This window comes from Carassius auratus, chromosome 35 (genome assembly GCF_003368295.1).
Source record: "Carassius auratus strain Wakin chromosome 35, ASM336829v1, whole genome shotgun sequence".
Classification (NCBI taxonomy): Eukaryota; Metazoa; Chordata; class Actinopteri; order Cypriniformes; family Cyprinidae; genus Carassius; species Carassius auratus.
In genome coordinates this window covers 1,668,862-1,688,148 of record NC_039277.1, presented here as the reverse complement: position 1 = coordinate 1,688,148, position 19,287 = coordinate 1,668,862, and the positions used below count along the sequence as shown (strand labels likewise).

At 35.3% G+C, this 19,287-nt stretch overlaps 1 protein-coding gene across 2 annotated transcripts; it reads right to left on the bottom strand.

Annotated features, from left to right (window-relative positions):
* Positions 1 to 696: 696 nt before the first annotated feature.
* LOC113053997 (tyrosine-protein kinase SYK-like) lies at positions 697 to 18,292 on the bottom strand. Of its 2 annotated transcripts, XM_026219197.1 has the most exons (13): positions 18,057 to 18,292; positions 14,179 to 14,622; positions 12,865 to 13,025; positions 9,276 to 9,423; positions 8,025 to 8,108; positions 6,684 to 6,752; positions 4,715 to 4,787; positions 4,473 to 4,632; positions 3,285 to 3,494; positions 2,868 to 3,057; positions 2,523 to 2,663; positions 1,636 to 1,748; positions 697 to 1,450 (listed from the first exon to the last, which is right to left on the bottom strand). In XM_026219197.1, exons 2-13 carry the CDS (start codon positions 14,578 to 14,580, stop codon positions 1,378 to 1,380), a joined length of 1,824 nt encoding a protein of 607 aa, XP_026074982.1. In that variant the 5' UTR covers positions 14,581 to 14,622; positions 18,057 to 18,292; the 3' UTR covers positions 697 to 1,377. The 2 variants fall into 2 exon arrangements, with proteins under 2 accessions (XP_026074982.1, XP_026074983.1); XM_026219198.1 differs by lacking the exon at positions 6,684 to 6,752.
* Positions 18,293 to 19,287: the final 995 nt, after the last annotated feature.

Genomic DNA, 19,287 nt, shown 5'->3' with positions numbered 1-19,287 from the left:
CCAGAATTTCTGAATTGAAGGCATTTAAATGTCTTTAGATTTTTTTTGTACGCAAGCTAAATATGAGTTTAAAGTAGTTTATAAAGATATTGTAATGTTGTTGGAAAACAATGCAACCCCTCCGGCATTGAGCAGCTGAAGAGAAACTCCTGTGCAACAATAGAAGAAAGTGCAATCAATTCTGTCATCACAAATAAAGGTAGGTTTCTAAAACTGAGGAACGCTGAACACACAGATGACAAACGTGTGGCTTTACTGAACACACCAGACTCCCATCTGCCTTTTCTGATCCACAGCTATCATGTGTATATATATATATATATATATATATATATATATATATATATATATATATATATATATACATACATATCTTTAGGTATATATATATAAAAAAAACTTGTGTATATTTACTGTATTAAAAATAAGGTTCCACAGCAGGAACACAATGCAAATAAAACAGTATTTCATTCATGTTTGTTTTCTGCGTGTCCAGCGTTTCTCAGTTTTCTGTGTGTAGAGAGTTAAAACATTTTAATTTCCATTTCATTATAAAGCAAAGAACTACAGAAGTCTGAAAATGCCCCGATTAACAAAATAGGATGCGCCCATTGTGTTGTAATCAAATGAGACAGTAATGAGATTTTTATTTCTTTATATATTTTGTTTTTAAATAAAAAACTATTTTTTTTATTATTTTTTTTTACAATCGTATGGCAGCCATACACATTCTGTTTGCTCATTATCATATTTATCAATATCATCAAACTGAGGAAGATTCTGTCATGCCACGCTGTTCAGTGATCAAGCTGAATAAAGCTGAATAAAGCAGACTAATCACAATGAATGCAATGAATTCACACTGGAGAGCAGAAAGATGGAGAACACAAATCCTGAAAGACTGCCAGTCTTAGACTAACATAGATAACATGCTAAATATATGCTTACATTGTTTCTGATCTTTTGCCATAAACACTGTCCACACATAAAACGAAATGTTAAAACTGTTTATGAACACTCAACTTTTAAACCACACACTCAATGTTGAAAATGAACAAAAAAAAAGAAAAGACAAAACCCAGTAAATGTATAAAACTGAAAGAGAGAGACAAGAATGAGAATAATGTTGACTGGTCGTCCTTCAGCTGAACCGTACTGCTGTGATTATATCTGGTGTATTAATAACAAATACTGACTTGGCTTCAAACACACTATTAGAAGAAAAATCAACCATTCAATAAGCAATATTAATGCTTATCAATCCAATTCACATAGTTTCTAACAAAAATAGAGCGTACTGTAAGTACACAGACCTTGAGACAAGTGACTGCTCTAAATGAATCAAACTGAAATACTGTAGAAATGTGCATGTGCTCATCACTGAGAAATATCATAATAGTAATGCCTCAGTCTGGGTTCGACTACAGAGAATCCAGGTCTCTCTTCCTGCCTGCAGAAACACAACACAACACGGTATTATTCTTCAGTGGACCCAACTGAATTCATCTGTTAATATTAATCTTACGTTACTATGAATTGTTTTTACAGCTATTAAAATAATAATATGATCGTCAGAAACCCAGAATTATTAATAAACAGATGCAGATAATGCAGCCCATTCATCGGATCACTTACTTGTATGTCCAGCATTTCATCATGAGGTCGTACATCTCAGGCGGGCAGTCGGCTGGAGCAGACATTCGCTCTCCCCTCTCGATCATTTGGATGACTTCATTTCCTTTCATACCCTACAGACCATAAACCAACATCAGCAGCAGCGCTGAAATAAACACTCACTTATAGAAAGAGTTTCAAACACCGCTCATGCATGAGTGTGCAGCTTGAGGTTTAGATGATATTCAATATATGGTATATAACGAAATATTAAGGGTATTGTAATAAGCCCACGTACCCTAATGAATGTAGTATTTAATAACTTTTGAGGTATTATAACAATGCATTTATAATGCATTTATAATAAAATTAACAAAACACAGTGGGAACTTAGCTATAGTGAGCATATGTTGAATTTGTGCATATATATTCACATAGTATAAACTAACTTCAGTTAATGTATTTAAAAAAAAAAAAGAACAAAAGAACATTAACTGTGATTAATGTAGCCTTGAAATTATCATTGTTAATTCATGATTTCTAAAGCATTAGCTAATATGTATGAATTCAACCTTGTTGTAAAAGCATCACCACAAAAAAAAATCTAATCAAATTAAATAAAAAAGGAAGTTTTTGTAAGGTTCAGATTTCTGTAAGAAGACTTGGGTGGTCTTATTTTCACACCAACCAGCCTCTGTATCCAAGTAGACTCCACTGTAGAAGAACTGTATTTTTTTTTAGACATTATAAACATCGTGATAGTAACACCATTTGACAATGTTGCTTGATTTTCAAACATATTCACTTAGCGATATGTTCACAAATCAATATATCTCCTATCCCAAATAAACAGAACCACTCAGAACTGTTTGGAAGAAGCATCATTAACATGATCTGCAGAATCACACCTTGTACGGTTTCTGTCCGTATGAATACGCCTCCCACATCAGGACCCCAAAGCTCCACACGTCACTCTTAGATGAGAACTTGAAGTAGTTCATGCACTCGGGAGCGTACCACTTCACCGGCCACTTCCCAGGACCTTTGGTCTACAGGAGCAGGGAACAAGGAGCATGCACTGAGCTTAGACCCTGACTCCACTTTCCTAACGTGAAGCTTCTGCAGTGAAGCTATGTACTGTAGATCTATAACAACTTGCATGGTAAAACATGATGAAACAGTCAGTGCTTCTGGAGGGCTCTGTGTGCATCAGCCGTGGAGAAGCCCTGGTTACTGTACACCGGTTACTGTACCTTGTAATAGTTCTGCTCTTCTGTCAGGGCTTTAGAGAGTCCAAAGTCGCTGATCTTGGCATAGTGCTGAGTCACCAGAAGCACGTTCCTGGCGGCCAGATCTCTGTGGACGAAGTTATGCTCTTCCAGATACTTCATTCCCATAGAGACCTGATGAACCAGCTCGGTGATGTTCTTCATAGAGATGTGTCTGCAAACACAAGTGAAACTTGGAATATAGCAGACAGTGTGTTTGATCTATGATCAATTTTAATGGTGCGGTTTTGACATTTTTGGCTTGTTCGTTGTTAAGTTAGTAGTTACTCGTTGTTAATATAATCTTGTGATTAAAGTGCTTATCAATGCGCTTCAGACGTCCCTGTATTCACAGTTCGGCAGAGCTCTGGTATCTTCTGAAGTATGTCTAGCGTGGCGTACCTGTTCTTCTGGAGGAACTTGTGCAGCGGCCCCAGCTCCGCCAGCTCCATGACCAGCATGAGGTTCTCCGCTTCACAGATGCCGATCATACGGACGATGTACGGGTTATCCAGCTGCTGCATGACGCTCGCTTCCCGCAGCATCTCGTCCTTCACCGCCGCATTATTATCATCATTCTTCAGGATCTTAACAGCAACGATCTTCTGTGTCCTGCATCAAACACAAAAGCAGATCCATCGTGAATGCTGAACACTGTGTCAGCGAAACAACGAGTTCATGCCGGAAATCATATTTAACATTACCAGAGAGAAACTCAATACTTCTGCAATACTTGAGGAAGAAGACCAAACCACTAAACAACCAAACCACATTTCCCATCATGCTTTGTGGAAAGAAAGATAAAATACTGTACACAAAATTTTTATTTGTTTTTGTTTTTTAAACAATTTCAGCCTTTTCGAATCTAATATCAGTATGTAATTATTTTTAGAAAAAAAGACATGCTCTTGCATAAAGGTTTGATCGACTGATACTGAATTCTGAGTATTTTGGACAATTACAGGTTTTATATTCTTCAAATAAAAAATTGGCTATTTTCAGTTAGTGCATATATTTTTACATTTACACTAAGTGGAAACAGAAATGGATTCTCGTTACACAAAGTGCAAATAATGACAGATTCTGTTCACACTGTAAAAATAGTATTTTATTTGCAATAAATTTAAATAGTTAGATGCCGTTTATTCTTAGTGCAAACAGTGACAGATATTTGCACTTCAATATTGTACTACATTATAAAACAGTATGCAACAATAACGTATTGAGTGTAAATTATCATTGTTATTAACATTATTAAATCGATGCCACCTTAATGGGAAAATAAAGCCCTACCAAATAAACACTTTAAATACTCGTGAAGCACTTTATTTTCACTTTTTGAATGCTTCATGCATTTTTATTGAAAATGAACACTTTTCTGATCTGATATGTGAAGGTAAAAGGGAGAAGAATGAGTTTTATATACGTGACTTATACCTTACGCCACTGTTGCTATTGTATAACAGGCGTCTTTTGTCATTTTGTGTATCCCAAGCAGACAGTAATGGCCAGAGTTACTGTAAAGGGCTCTGTGCACTTAATGTAATTGAAACTAACTGAGATGTTTCTCTGTAAACGGAGTTGTCTTACTTCTTCATCTGGTAGACTCCTCTCATCACAGTGCCGAAGTTTCCTGAGCCCAGCTCTCCGTCCTCCAGAGTCAGGTCGCTCCGCTTCACTGTCGTGGACCGCAGCTCTTCAGGATCAGCGTATGGACTTTCAAACTCCCGCGTGTCCATTGGCAGAGCGTCTGTCAAAACAATGGTGCGGCGTTTAGAAAAGAGAAAAACGAACAAGTGGTAGTGTGTTGAAGCAAAACTAAGAGTACTAACCTGTGTTTAACAAATTAGGATTAGGAAGTTCACCTCTGATGTTTGATCTAATGTTATAGGGATTTTCAGTACTCTATAAACACAGAACACAATTATTAGCATCAAACAGATCACATGTAACAGATTAGCATAGAGAAAGCTGATAGGACACAGGCATGCTATCTGAAATGCCTGCATGCATCAATGGGACCAAACTTTCCTGTGTTCTTCATGGCACCTTAAATCAAAATCGAATGCATACATTAATTTAAACTGAGATGTTTCAATTGTAAATGAATGGCAATTCATAGATACTGCATTATATGTGATACAATCAGTGTCCATGAAGAAGAGGAGAACCTTCTTCCAAAAGGTCAAAAGCCAACACACAGTGTATAAATAAGTAAAAGAAGAGATCTCTTGCAGATAGGATTGATAAGTATGTCATTTATATCATTAAAAAGGAGGGATAGAGAAGGAAAATGAAAATATGGATGTATGATTGGGATAATGGCACCTGTTAGAAGATGAAAAAGCTTCTAGACAATATCAACAGAAATAAAAGCCATTCACTGCTGTTGTTCAAACCCTGAGATGCAAGCGGATTGAGTTGATGACTGATTAGAAACATTCGACATAAGCAGCAGTTTGTGAGTCATTTATAATATAGCACTTCTCACACAGTGTGTTCAGCAGACTGATTCCAGAAGTCTGCAGAAGTTAAGCTTCCTCCTGGACCAGTGTTCGTGCCAGAAGTGCCATGATGCATTCAAATGCATTTTATCTAATATCTAATCAAATGTATATTTTAATAAAAATGAACTAAACTTTATTAAAGACTGAACATCCGTGTCTCTCGAATGTCAGATATTGTTTTCATATTTAGTAATACAAATCACCGCGAGAGTGACGTCTGTACTTCCCGGTCAGAGAGCACCTGTCCATCAAAAGCTCATTATCCAATCAGAGTAGATCACTGTTAACCCCGCCCCCACGAGAGGTTATATATAGATCAGTGGTCAAAACCTGTTTTTATACAGTCTATGGTCAAAACACCAAACGAAAAACTGCGAATTGTAAGCGGAAAGTGAGGCAATGCATTAAGAATCCACGATTAGCGAAAGAAAAAAAAAAAAATCAAAATGTATAAACACTAATGTATTTAAAAACACTAACGTTTTTAAAATGCTGACAAATCTAGTCTTATTCTTTGTTAATTAATTGTCATTTTCTCTCTCTCTGATGGGTGTAAGAGCTTTCTTGTTGAAGAAAAAAGGTTTAGGTTTTCAAATCCTTGGTGAAATAAACATCTTAAACCAGTCTGAGCTGTACTAGCTGGTCTGCTGGTTTAGTTCCCGAAGCCTGAAGGCCAGTTCAAATATGCTTCAAAGTTCAAAACTTTTAACTACAGAAATAAAATAAATTCAAGAAAACGTGCCCTGAATTACATCCTTTATCCACCTTATTTTGCAAGGCCGAAGTAAGCTATTTTCTGTGAATGTGTGAGATTTCCGATTCACTGGCCGCTATTGGTCAACAACTAGAAGAATAGAAAAGTGCAATAAAAGGTAAAACGATTTGCTTACAAACCACTGTTCATGATTTAGATAATCAATTAAAATAATACGATAACAAACACAAGTTTTAGTAGAGCTTAGATAACTAGAAGCGAATGACATCGGAAGCCTTGCACAGTCAATGTAAAAATAGCTCCGCCCACAAATAAGGTGGATAGTCAATCAAGGTGAAAATGTGTCAAATGGATGGTAATAATGCACAATCATTGATTATATCTGTGAGTCTATATGAATGTGAGGAGTTCTAGCTGCTGATTGGATGTGATGTACAGGGCAGTGCATGAGGAAGAGGTCAGAGAGAGGGTCAGACATCCCTCGGGCGAAGCTAGAAGCAACAACCACACGCAAGCAAGGCGGGAGTCCTACCACTGCCACTGGGGGGTAGGGAGGAGGAGAGGGGGGTATTAGTGCACCTTTTTTTGGCCAGGTTTGGGGAAGGAGTATGATTTGATTCTGGAGAGAATCCCACCTGTGGCACCTTGCTAGAAACCACAATTTTAAAGAGAATTAGGTTAATTTTATCCTACACTATTTGATGCTAATGTTAAATGCTATACATCCGTGATTAATACTGTCTTCAGTAATTAGCTTCACAAATTCACCAATTACATACAGCAACATCGACATGATAGCATTTGCAGTGGCCCTCGTGTTACATGGATTAGTTCAGTGGTTCTCAGCAGGCTTTTACGGTGACCCAACGCAGAATCGGCTAAATGTGCATAAAATCAAATGCAATGCATAAATTCACTAGCATGGGATATTAAAAAGTGTGTAACTTTCTCAGTAAGCAGAAAATGTACCATTTTGGTTTCATGACGTCTTTAACTTAATCATTCGTAATCTGTATCATTTTTTAAAGGTTAATGAGAACGAGGAAATATAATAAGCTTTCATTTATTTAGCTGTAACATGTCAGATGATACAGAGACCCTAAACAGGACACGGCGATGGGGGAAAAATTATGTTTCAGTACGCTTGCAGTTGCTTGCAAAAGCAAAAGTGTTCTTTGTGAGGGAATGCAGGGTTTCGTAACACAAAACTTTCATGAACAAACGGGAAGTTTCTGTTCATTGTCAGCAAATGCAAAGTTTCTCGGGGAAATCTTTACTTTTTGCAAGCGAACAATTTTCTCGAGGGAACTTTTGCTTTCTTTTAAACCAAAAGCAAAGTTTCTTGGAGGAAAGTTACATGGTTGCACTTTATTTTACAGTACGTGTATTTACATGTACTTATAGTGTACTTACAGTTTCTTTATCTAAGAAAGTTCTGGTAACACAAGGTAACTACATGGGGTAGGGTTAGGTTTAGGGGTAGGTTCAGGGTTACTACCTAGTTATTACATAGTTATTACAATTACTAGTAATAAGAAGTACATAGTATGTACATGAAGAATGAAAGCATACTTTTTCATTTTGTATTTGTCCCATCACCATGCCTGTAAATGCTACGGTTAGTTCCTTTTTCTCTTTGCATTTAGCATCGTCTTTCCCTGTTGTTTGTGACAATGTTTTTGGGTCACACCCACCGGTTGAGAACCACTTCGTTACTTTATCACACTTACACTAAGTTTAACGAACAGTTTAATTTCCTTAAATTTGTGAAACAATTAAGAAGGATCTGTGGATGTTTTAAACAGTCCTCAATGTGAGTGGTTTATGTCAGTGCGCTTTAGAGTCTCTTCTTTAAAGCAAGCTCATAGATCAGATCACATTCTCTCTGCTGCGTCTGGTCGGAGATGGGACTGTGCTTACCTCTGAATTATGTGATGGTTTCGGGCAGGTCTCGGTTAGCACTCGGAGCAGACCATCAGGCTTGTATGAGTAATGTTCTACCAGCTATAATACACAACACATTGCACATCAAAGTCAGTTTCTGGACATCCTCACAGTATCACAGACTATTGTGGTCACGTTTCTCAAGCTGAGGCCTGTTTCACAGAATACTTTGTTTTTCATCAACGGTCGATAAACTACCATTAATGTACTGTTAACGTACAGTTTCTTCATCTGAACAGAATATACATCAGTTATGAACATACTGTATAGCTTTATAAAGGATGCTGTGTTTCTATCATTTACAGCACGACATCTTTACAAACTCCAAATGAGCACACCTTTGAAAAGATAGACTGTAGAGTTGTGACGCACCACAGATATCAAACTATTTCTACATCAACATACACTTTCAAAGCAAACCCACCTCATTCGAACCATGCAGAGCTTGTGTGAGAGATGTGTCTGAGGGCTAGTTTATGGCCTTAGCTGTAGCATTTACCTTGCTAAACCTTTGATGCCATGCATCACGCGCAGCCATTCAACCAGGAAATCAAAATATAACATGGCGTTTGTCCTGTTGGTCACCATATTCAAAACAGTGATCGATGTGTGTCGTAACATATACAACATAAACAAGCGTGAAAAATAATAAATCACATTTTGCTAATTATCGGAGGTCTTTATTATATATATATATATATATATATATATATATATATATATATATATATATATATATATATATATATATATATATATATATATATATATATATAGTAGTTCTCAGAAATTTGGAAACATAATGATTTTTAATTAATATTTTACTGTACTGTCATTTTTTACTGTGAAATTTAGAAATATTATTGCATTTTAAAATAAATGTTTTTTTATGTTAAAATTTCATTTATTCCTGTGATGTGCAGCTGTATTTTCAGCATCATTTCTCCAGTCTTCAGTGTCACATGATCTTCAGAAATCATTATAATATGTGGTCAGTTATTATTAACAATGTAAAAACAGTTTTTTCTTGCTGCTAGTTAGGATTCTTTCATGAATAAAAAGTTCAAAAGAACTTAAGTTAAATACAATGTTTTGTAACATTATGCATGTTTTTACTGTCACATTTGATCAATTTAATGCATATTTTTATGTATGTATACTTTAGACTTTGAAGGCTGCTCATCATCTGCTCTGAAGTCTTAACCAGGTTTGACAGGATTTATTTACCTGCCAAAGTGTGTCGAACTTCTTCCCATCAGGAATGGAGAGTTTGCCCGCCCTGTCCTTGTCGATACGATAGTGCATGACTTGGTTATTATGCAGGAGACACAGTGCATAGGACACGTTTCTGCCGTTGCTTTCTCTTTGTCTAATTCTGTCAGGAGGAAAGAGAATGATAGAGGACAGAGAATAAACCACAGCCATTTACAGAGGCTCTTGCAAACTGACCCCTGGTTACAGTGTACTCTACACAACCAAATCAACACTAGATGGAGCCGGAGGAGAAAGACAGATGAGATTCTGTATTGAGATTCAGTGTGGGTGCATGTTCAACCAACGTTTAACCGAAATGCAAGCAGCTAGGAAACCAGAAGCTAATGACACGACTCTCATGATAATAAAGCCACATTTGTCTTGTAAACAAACTTTCTTATCTTTCAATTTTTCTGTAGACTCTCACATACAGTACAAGTGTTTTAAGATGGTGGCAAGTGCTCTATGTGAAGCCAGCACACACCACCCCCACCCAGCCCTGCTCTTGTTTTCCGCCTCCACACTGCGTCTTCGGTCACTTCAGGAAGTCCTCTCAAACACTGTCACAGCGGAAACCACACGCTGCTTCGCTCTTTCACTTCAGAGCAATGGTGCTACAGTCCACGGCCCTGTCGCATACCTCATCATGCCATCTCTTCCTTGTGGAACTTTTAAGCAGTACTTCCTAATCCCTTTTTGGGATTCGAATTTTAATATTTGCGATGAACTAAAATTGTTATGTAAAATCTTATTCAAGGCACTATTAAGAAATCATTTGAGTACATGCATAATTGTGTTATAATGGAAATAGTGCTGTCAAACGATTAATCGCGATAAATGGTGTTTAATCGCATCCAAAATAAAAGTTTTTGTTTACTTAATATATGTGTGTGTGCAGTGTATATTTATTATGTACATATAAATAAACACATATGCATGTATCTATTTAAGAAAAATATGTTAGTGTATATATTAAATATATTTATATATGATATAAATTATATGAAAAGCCTACAGGTAAATATTTTCAAAATATATGGAGCATATGTGTGTATATTTATTATTTATAAATAATAAATATAAACAACACACACACACATATATTATTTTAATGAATCGCGATTAATCATTTGACAGGACTAAATAAAAAAAAACACTTCATGACTTACGTTTTTTTGTGTTTCAATCAAAACTAAAAACATTGCTTTGTTCTCATTAGCAAAGTAAATTAAATACTGATACAATATAAACAATTACTTATTTTTCATGAACTGTATTATACACTACCAATTATTTGTGAAAGAAGTTTCTTCTGCTCAAATGCATTTGTTCAAAAATACAGTAAACACTGTAACATTGTCAAATATTATTACAATTTCAAATACCAGTTTTCTGTGTGAATATATTGAAAATTGTAATTTATTCCTGTGATCAAAGCAGTATTTTCTGCATCATTACTCCAGTCTTCAGTGTCACATGATCTTCAGAAATCATAATATGCTGATTTGCTGCTCAAGAAACATTTCTGTTTTTTATCAATGTTGAAAACTATTCAGAGCCCCACACATGACACGCAAGAAAAAATTAATAATTTGTGCACACAATTTACTAATTAGTTCCCTCAATGTACTAAAGCATGAACACAATTACTATTTATTTCCCTCTATTTATAAAAATTTTCCCTCTATTGTGCACAATTTATAATACGAAATTGTAATCCTGTGCACGTTTTACATCGAGGGAATTAATTATTTAATCATACGCACTATTTATAAATTGAGGGAACAAAATAGTAATTGTATGCACATTTTAGTACATTGAGGGAACATATTATTAAATCATATGCACAGTTTATAAATTGAGGGAACTAAATATTAATCATGTGCATGTTTTAGTAAATAAACGGAACAAATTAGTAATCGCGTGCAAAATTTATAAATCGAGCGAAGAAAATGGTAATCATGCATGTTTTAGTAAATAAACGGTATGAATTAGTAATCGCATGCACAATTTATAAATCGAGGGAACGAAATAGTAATCTCGTGCACAATGTATATATTGAGGGAACTAAATAGTAATCGTGTGCATGTTTTAGTAAATAAATGGAAAGAATTAGTAATCGCGTGCACAATGTATATATTGAGGGAACTAAATAGTAATCGTGTGCATGTTTTAGTAAATAAACGGAACGAATAAGTAATCGCGTGCACAATGTATATATTGAGGGAACTAAATAGTAATCGTGTGCATGTTTTAGTAAATAAATGGAATGAATTAGTAATCTCGTGCACAATGTATATATTGAGGGAACTAAATAGTAATCGTGTGCATGTTTTAGTAAATAAATGGAAAGAATTAGTAATCGCGTGTACAATGTATATATTGAGGGAACTAAATAGTAATCGTGTGCATGTTTTAGTAAATAAACGGAATGAATTAGTAATCTCGTGCACAATGTATATATTGAGGGAACTAAATAGTAATCGTGTGCATGTTTTAGTAAATAAACGGAATGAATTAGTAATCTCGTGCACAATGTATATATTGAGGGAACTAAATAGTAATCGTGTGCATGTTTTAGTAAATAAACGGAATGAATTAGTAATCGCGTGCACAATGTATATATTGAGGGAACTAAATAGTAATCGTGTGCATGTTTTAGTAAATAAACGGAATGAATTAGTAATCTCGTGAACAATGTATATATTGAGGGAACTAAATAGTAATCGTGTGCATGTTTTAGTAAATAAATGGAACAAATAAGTAATCGCGTGCACAATGTATATATTGAGGGAACTAAATAGTAATTGTGTGCATGTTTTAGTAAATAAACGGAATGAATTAGTAATCGCATGCAAAATTTATAAATCGAGGGAACAAAATAGTAATCGTGTGCATGTTTTAGTAAATAAACGGAATGAATTAGTAATCGCATGCAAAATTTATAAATCGAGGGAACAAAATAATAATCGTGTGCATGTTTTAGTAAATAAACGGAACGAATAAGTAATCGCGTGCACAATGTATATATTGAGGGAACTAAATAGTAATCGTGTGCATGTTTTAGTAAATAAACGGAATGAATTAGTAATCGCGTGCACAATGTATATATTGAGGGAACTAAATAGTAATCGTGTGCATGTTTTAGTAAATAAACGGAATGAATTAGTAATCGCGTGTACAATGTATATATTGAGGGAACTAAATAGTAATCGTGTGCATGTTTTAGTAAATAAACGGAATGAATTAGTAATCGCGTGCACAATGTATATATTGAGGGAACTAAATAGTAATCATCTGCGTGTTTTAGTAAATAAACGGAACAAATTAGTAATCGCGTGCACAATTTATAAATCGAGGGACCGAAATAGAAATCATGTGCATGTTTTAGTACATTGAGGGAATTAATTAGTAAATCGTGCACACAATTGATAAATCGAGGGAACAAAATAGTAAATCAAGAATATATTTTGGGTGATACTTAAAAGCAAAAAATAAAATAGTTAATCTCTCTCTCTCTCCTTTAACTTGCATAATAAGCCAACAAGTGAATGAGACTCACAGGAATTTGCCATTGACGTGTGAGCTCCTGAGCAGCCGCTGCTCCGAGTCCTCGCGCTCGATCTTGCCATGGAACCACGGCATCTTCTCATGAGCTGTTGTGGCAATGAGTTTCTCCAGCTGAGGCCTCTGGCTGATGATAGCCTGCTCCAGAGCCGAGCCCTGCCACACCACAAACAGATCAAATGAATTGCTCCAGAATTACACCAAAAAATGAGCATTTGAGCTGGCTTTTTTTAATGCAGCATAGGGGCATTAAATAAATGCATTCACAATTGATGTGAATGTTCAAAAGCTGATTCTACGAAAACAAAATGTGTGAAGACTGTTGCAACGAGTGAAACGTTGACTGTTCACAACTTCTTTTATTCTTGTAATCTCACATACTTCTGACTGGAATGGTATATTCAACTGTAAATGACTTGCAAAGAACATATTGAACTAAACATGAAATTCTGAAGTAGAAAGAGAGAAATAGCATTTTCTTGTGAAACATATGCCAATAATATATGTTTTATTTACAGCTTTGAAAAAAAGTGTACCAAAATGAAGATAGTGACTGGAAGGAACTAGCTGGAAATGTAAGGAGGATTTGAAACTGCAGTCAAATAAAGTAGTTTCATGCACAATGAGACAAAGAAACGGTAAATATATAGTACATGCATGAGCTCAATACTCTATTACAACAACTGTCTCATTCTCAGAAGAACTAATGACTCAAATACCAAACTCAAGACAAGACATGACTATTTTACATGCTGGCAAATTTGTATCACTTTGTACAATTTGATTTATAAAAAAAAAAAATGTGTTTAGAAATAAAGTGAGTGAGAAGATCCACCTAGATCTAACTGTCAACTGAGCGGAAACAGTTTGTAGTGTATGAGCATGTAAAAATAAAACGGATTGTACAAAATCATAAAAATGTGGCAGAAAGTTATGAATCACCATAAAAGTGTGCTGCAAATATTATAGTATTCTGCGCTATGAAAGAGCAAACTCTGAGCTAAATAAAAGGGTTTGTTCTTCATTTTGATAGTGTGACAATCTGCTTACTAGTTAACTTTGCAACTACATGTCAGCTAGCTCTCATTAGAGTGTTATTAACCTGTTAGGTTAGGGTTAACAGAATAAGTCGATGTGCAAAGTTACTTATAATCACTAGAATGTGTGTCGAAGGACCATCAGAATAAAGTGTTAGCAGATATTAAGCAGAGAGTCTTTCAAAGTATTGCAAAGTGACTTACAGTATAGATACAGTAGAGGGATGTCTAAAGAATAAAGTGTTACCAAAAGATTTAAAAAGGACACCAACCTGCAAATTCCAGGTTTGTTTGACGTACTGCCTGATGAGCTGCTCCCTGAGGTCCTCGAAGGGCCCGACTTTGGGCTCGGTGCCGCGGGGCCGGTTGAAGGGCCTCTTCAGCAGACAGACGAGCCCGTCGGACTCCTGCGAGTGATAGTCGATCACATCTATGGGGGTTCTGTGAGATCTGCCACCGGCGATGGCGTAGGTGTCGTTCATCTCTCTCTCGATGGTGTAGTGGTAGAACTGGCGACCGTAGGCCACGGACAGAGCGTATCCGCCGAGGAAGCTGCGGCTCTGGCGGAGCAGGTACAGGCCGTCCCCCGCTCCTCCCTGACGCAGGTACTCCTCCGCATCCTCTCGCGTGATGTTGCCGAAGAAGTACGGCAACACCTGCACCTTGTCCACCATCTCTGCTCACCCGTCTGCCAAAGCTCAAGGACCGCTAATATCCTGAAAAAGACAATGTGAAGATCAACATCAGTGAGAGGCTCCGAGCAAACCCTCAACTATAGGTTACTTTTCTAAATCAACTGTTAATCATCTTCAAACATGGAAAGCAAGCAGAGCTTACCTTTACTTTAGTAAAGTAATTACTGATTACTGTCAGAATCCTTCATCACTTGAACTGGGATAATAATAATTGTAATTTTAAAGCACGGTCACCACAAAGCATCTCTTTTTACTTTGAGACCATTCTGAGGTTAAACACAGATCATAACAAGAGATACTGATACTGATTTTAAAATCATATCTTTGCATGGGTATGCCAGGAAACACAGGCATCTAACAGTTCATCTTAAAAAAACAAAAACAAAAATACATAGATAAACCCAAATAGGAAATAAATCAGTTATCGTAATAGACTGTGGTGCATTATGAATGAATGTTGTGCCCAACCACAGTAATTAGCCGTGATTACATTATACTGTAAATTTAATACATTTTCAAAGAAATGAAATATTGTAGCAATCACTTTTTGTGTGTTTTCTTGTTTGTTCTGTTCTTTCACCCTTGATAATGTTTTATTACGTCTTGTTATCTTTAACATTATCTTAAACGTTTGATTTAATCAAAGTAATGAAAATTAGTTTCACTCCAATTCTCCTGTAATTCGTTGATGCTAATTATACTATTGATTTTCAGGACGCATCAATATTTTGGTAAATTACGTCAGGTAAAATTCTAGAACTTCTCTCCTTGGTCATGAAACATTGGTTTTTTAACTAATTCTGCATGTTTTTAAAGACATTTGCAAGAATGGGAACGTTCTAGAACATCCGGTTTGTTGATCTAACATTCCGGAACTTTCTGTAATGTTCTAGACGTTTCTGGAACATTCCACAACTTTGTGCGACTAGTCATAAAAAAACAAAATAAAAAAAAACACTCCTGATTTTTTGGAAAACTCACTGTCGACGTTGTTGCCTCAGTATTATGCATGTAGCATGTCATTTGCATATGCAGAAGATTAGCTTGCACAAGTTGTGCACAAGTAACATAAATCTATGTGATATGAATATTTATTTTCAGCATGTCACATTGTTCAAAAAGACACTTAAAAATTAAAATCTCTGGTAACACTTTACAATAACATGTCATTTGTTGTCACTAACAAAGAACAACACATTTGTTACAGTATTTTTTTATTAATCTTTGTTAATATTAGTTAATGAAAATAAAACAATTTTCATGGTGTAACTAGCCATTCTTTGTTATTAAAGTTTTCCATGTTTTCTAAAATAGTAAACTATGAAATAACACAAATGAAAGAGTGAGATTGCTGGATAAAGTTAAACAGATCAAGATTATCTAATATTTGCCGCTCACTCTGCCACTTTCTGGCTGTTATACCATCACTACCAGCTCCAAATCTATTAAAAAACATGTTTTTTAGATTTATGCATTTAGCAGCTGCTTACTTGCAGTGCATCCAGGCTATAAATTTTAATTCGATGTTTTTAGCAGTGTGTGTGTTGAACCCACGACCTCTTGCCCTGCTAACGCAATGCTCTGCCCCCGAGCCACAGGAACACTAAATATAGTGAACGAATTTAAGCTTTTACATCATCAGAAACATTCTGTCTTCCTGACCTTGTTAAGCAAATATTTTCTCACAATGTAAATTACACAAACACATGTATGTGCATGTCTGTCTATATTTGAAACTTGTGTAAGAAGTTAAAAGACAAAAGACGTGCGCCGCTGAGAATCTAGCTCACGCAGAAAGAGGAAGCGGTCAAGTCTTTTGCAATAACATTCAGCCTCTACTACAACTTAAGACCACTCCCAGATGTTTAAGGCACTTAAAGATGAAACCGCTCAAGACACGGACTCCATGCTAACTCATGACTAATCATTTATTTCTGCAGTTTAAGCCCAGTTTAAACTAATATATCTTGATAAGACTGTCCTAAATGTTTGTTTCCCAGTAGCGGTCAGCGAAAGCCATGTCTGAGGGAAGTACAATACTCTCTCGCAGCATTACAGTTTCCTTTCTTTATTTTCATTCTGCTTCTTTTATTTCTATAGAAATAGACATACATTTTCCCATTATTACTAATAATGAGAATGAATGTGACTAGAGTATCAGAAACCCATCCACCGGCCTTTTTACGCATTAAACAGCAACCTCAAACACAAACACTAATACAAAACCTTAGGGCCTCGTTTTCACGCATGAAAGAGAAGCAAGACGATTCTGAATCTAAGCAAATTCATCAAATTCAACCGCAAAAGATTCCATAAAGAAGAAGCCAGTGTCAGTCTTAGTGTAACCGAACAGCGAAACAAAAAATGTGATGTGATGGAAAATGTGGTTGTAGCATTATGTGAATTGCAGCGAAGCAGCCCAATGGCTGTAATTACACAGAGACGTGTGCCACTGGTCAGGTGGGCAAGCTTTAAATTATGTCATGTGGGAATTAGACTACATGTTAGATCTACCTCATTTAGATGACATCATAAAATGCATTTTATTAGGGTGTTTGTTCAGTCAAAATTATGGGATAATAATACTATGCCCTAGAAATATAAATAGGTTGCTATAAAGATCTTAAGAAAGTTTTGCTTTGTGTTAGAAAGTAATAATAATAATCAACAAACTAGAATGTGTGTTTGTATGTATATATATATATATATATATATATATATATATATATATATATATATATAGTTGGAAAAGTTTCTAAAACATGCAGTTCTTTGATTAGAAATTATATCATAACACAATAATTTATTAGCATTTAGTTAAGTTTGTCATAAAACTTTCAAAATCCTGTACCTTTCAATTTATTTAAGCTAAATTATATTTATATAATTTATACAAAATCTCTATTGTGCATACCACAATTCAGACATTTGGACCTCACTATAAATGTTTGCACACATGCATTACATCTGAAAAACCTTCATGTAAATATTTAGGACTTGTATTAATTATGTAATCATAAATAAACTGTTGTTGAATTATTGCAATTAAATCAATTATCAAATACACACAATTGCCTTCTTTAAACGAATTGTGAGACAGAAACATCTGATATTCTTGTCGCTGTTATACTTCAAAGTAACTAAATAATGACAGATCAGGTGATGCCACAACAAAGTGAGATATTACACAGATAACTGAAACAGATTCACTTTAATTTTCATGATCCCATATCAACATCTAAAGACTGACTATCTGAATAAGAAACAAGAATAAGAGAGAAGTAATAAGAAATATCTGAAGAGAAGACAATTAAAATTGTAATAGAGAGTATTTCGTTCACACTAAATTCACTCGGCTTTATGAATTCATGCAGTTTAACATCATACCTGAGGACACAATCTTACATACACATGAAACAAATGCTACATGCAGAGAAAGAGATTCACATTCTTACCTTAGAAAGCGTTGGGTTTCCTCACTTTGGACAATGGCTATATCATGTTTAAACTGCTGTCGAGCAGAACAGGATGTGGTATGACCAAAAACTCAGTGGATAGCTGAAGAAGCTGCTAATTCAGGAACACTAGTGCTAAGAGTTTGCTGAAACAGAGCGAATACTGATGCACTGAAAGGCTTTTCTCCTTCGTGTTGCTCTTATACTGACACAAACTTCAGTAAGTAAATGCAACTATATGTAGACTTCCTCATTTTAAGAAACTTCTGCCTACTTCCTTCGCAATTTTTTTGTCCTGTCTTTGACTTCCTCTTCTATCTGAGAAAGAAAACACATGATAGCAGATATTTAGTCCAAGGAGTTGCCATGCAATTGGATAAAAATGTCCGCTTCCTAGATAAAGTTTCCATTCAACAAACATGCTACATACAGTTAAAATACACTGAAAACTAAACAAATTTCGAATTAAATCAAGATGATTTTTATTAATCAGTACATTCGTACCAAATAATCCTAGATAATACTTCAAAATGATTAAACAAGTAATAAGAACTTCAATACATTACGAATCATGTAAGCCACAATTTAAGCATAAATAATAAAACCCCCATACATTAATGCATGAATTAAACTATAAATGAAGATTTGTTATGTTCAAGGTCAGTAGCAGGAAGAGCAGATGTGTTTTGTGCTTCATTGAGCTGAACCCAGCTGTGATGCTTCTGTGCAAATAGACTTTTGTTTACTCTTGTTTCAACATGTGCTGAATTACAGTATAGCTGGATGCCAGACTGAGATTATATAGAAATTACATGTATTTTAGACTTGTGAACTTTATTACTTATATAATAATCACTAAAGGGATATAATTTATGCTATAAATGTTAAGGCAGAGGGATTTTCAATGAGAGAGAAATGCAGAGATGAGCCACAGCTGCAAGAACAATCGTCTGAGAATTTCGCAACAAAGTGACATTTAAACTGAATCCTGGATCACATTTCACGCCTCATGATTGCTATCTGGGGACCTTTCTTTCTTTCTTTCTCTTTCTTTCTTTCTTTCTTTCTTGCTTGCTTTCTTTCTGTCTGTCTTTCTTTCTTTCTTTCTTTCTTTCTTTCTTTCTTTCTTTCTTTCTTTCTTTCTTTCTTTCTGGATATGCACTTCAGGTACAGTACTTCTCAAAATTTCTCAAAACCTATAAAAATGTAATGTTTTTAATTAACCTTCATC

Bases quoted from the DNA above. Each gene is read 5' to 3' on its own strand.
- LOC113053997 (XM_026219197.1), bottom strand. From the start codon at position 14,580: ATGGTGGACAAGGTGCAGGTGTTGCCGTACTTCTTCGGCAACATCACG. The intron at 3,058-3,284 runs GTACGCCACGCT...TTGTGTTTGCAG, and splicing joins AAGTTCCTCCAGAAGAACAG to ACACATCTCTATGAAGAACA. The intron at 1,451-1,635 runs GTAAGTGATCCG...GTGTTTCTGCAG, and splicing joins ATGAAATGCTGGACATACAA to GCAGGAAGAGAGACCTGGAT.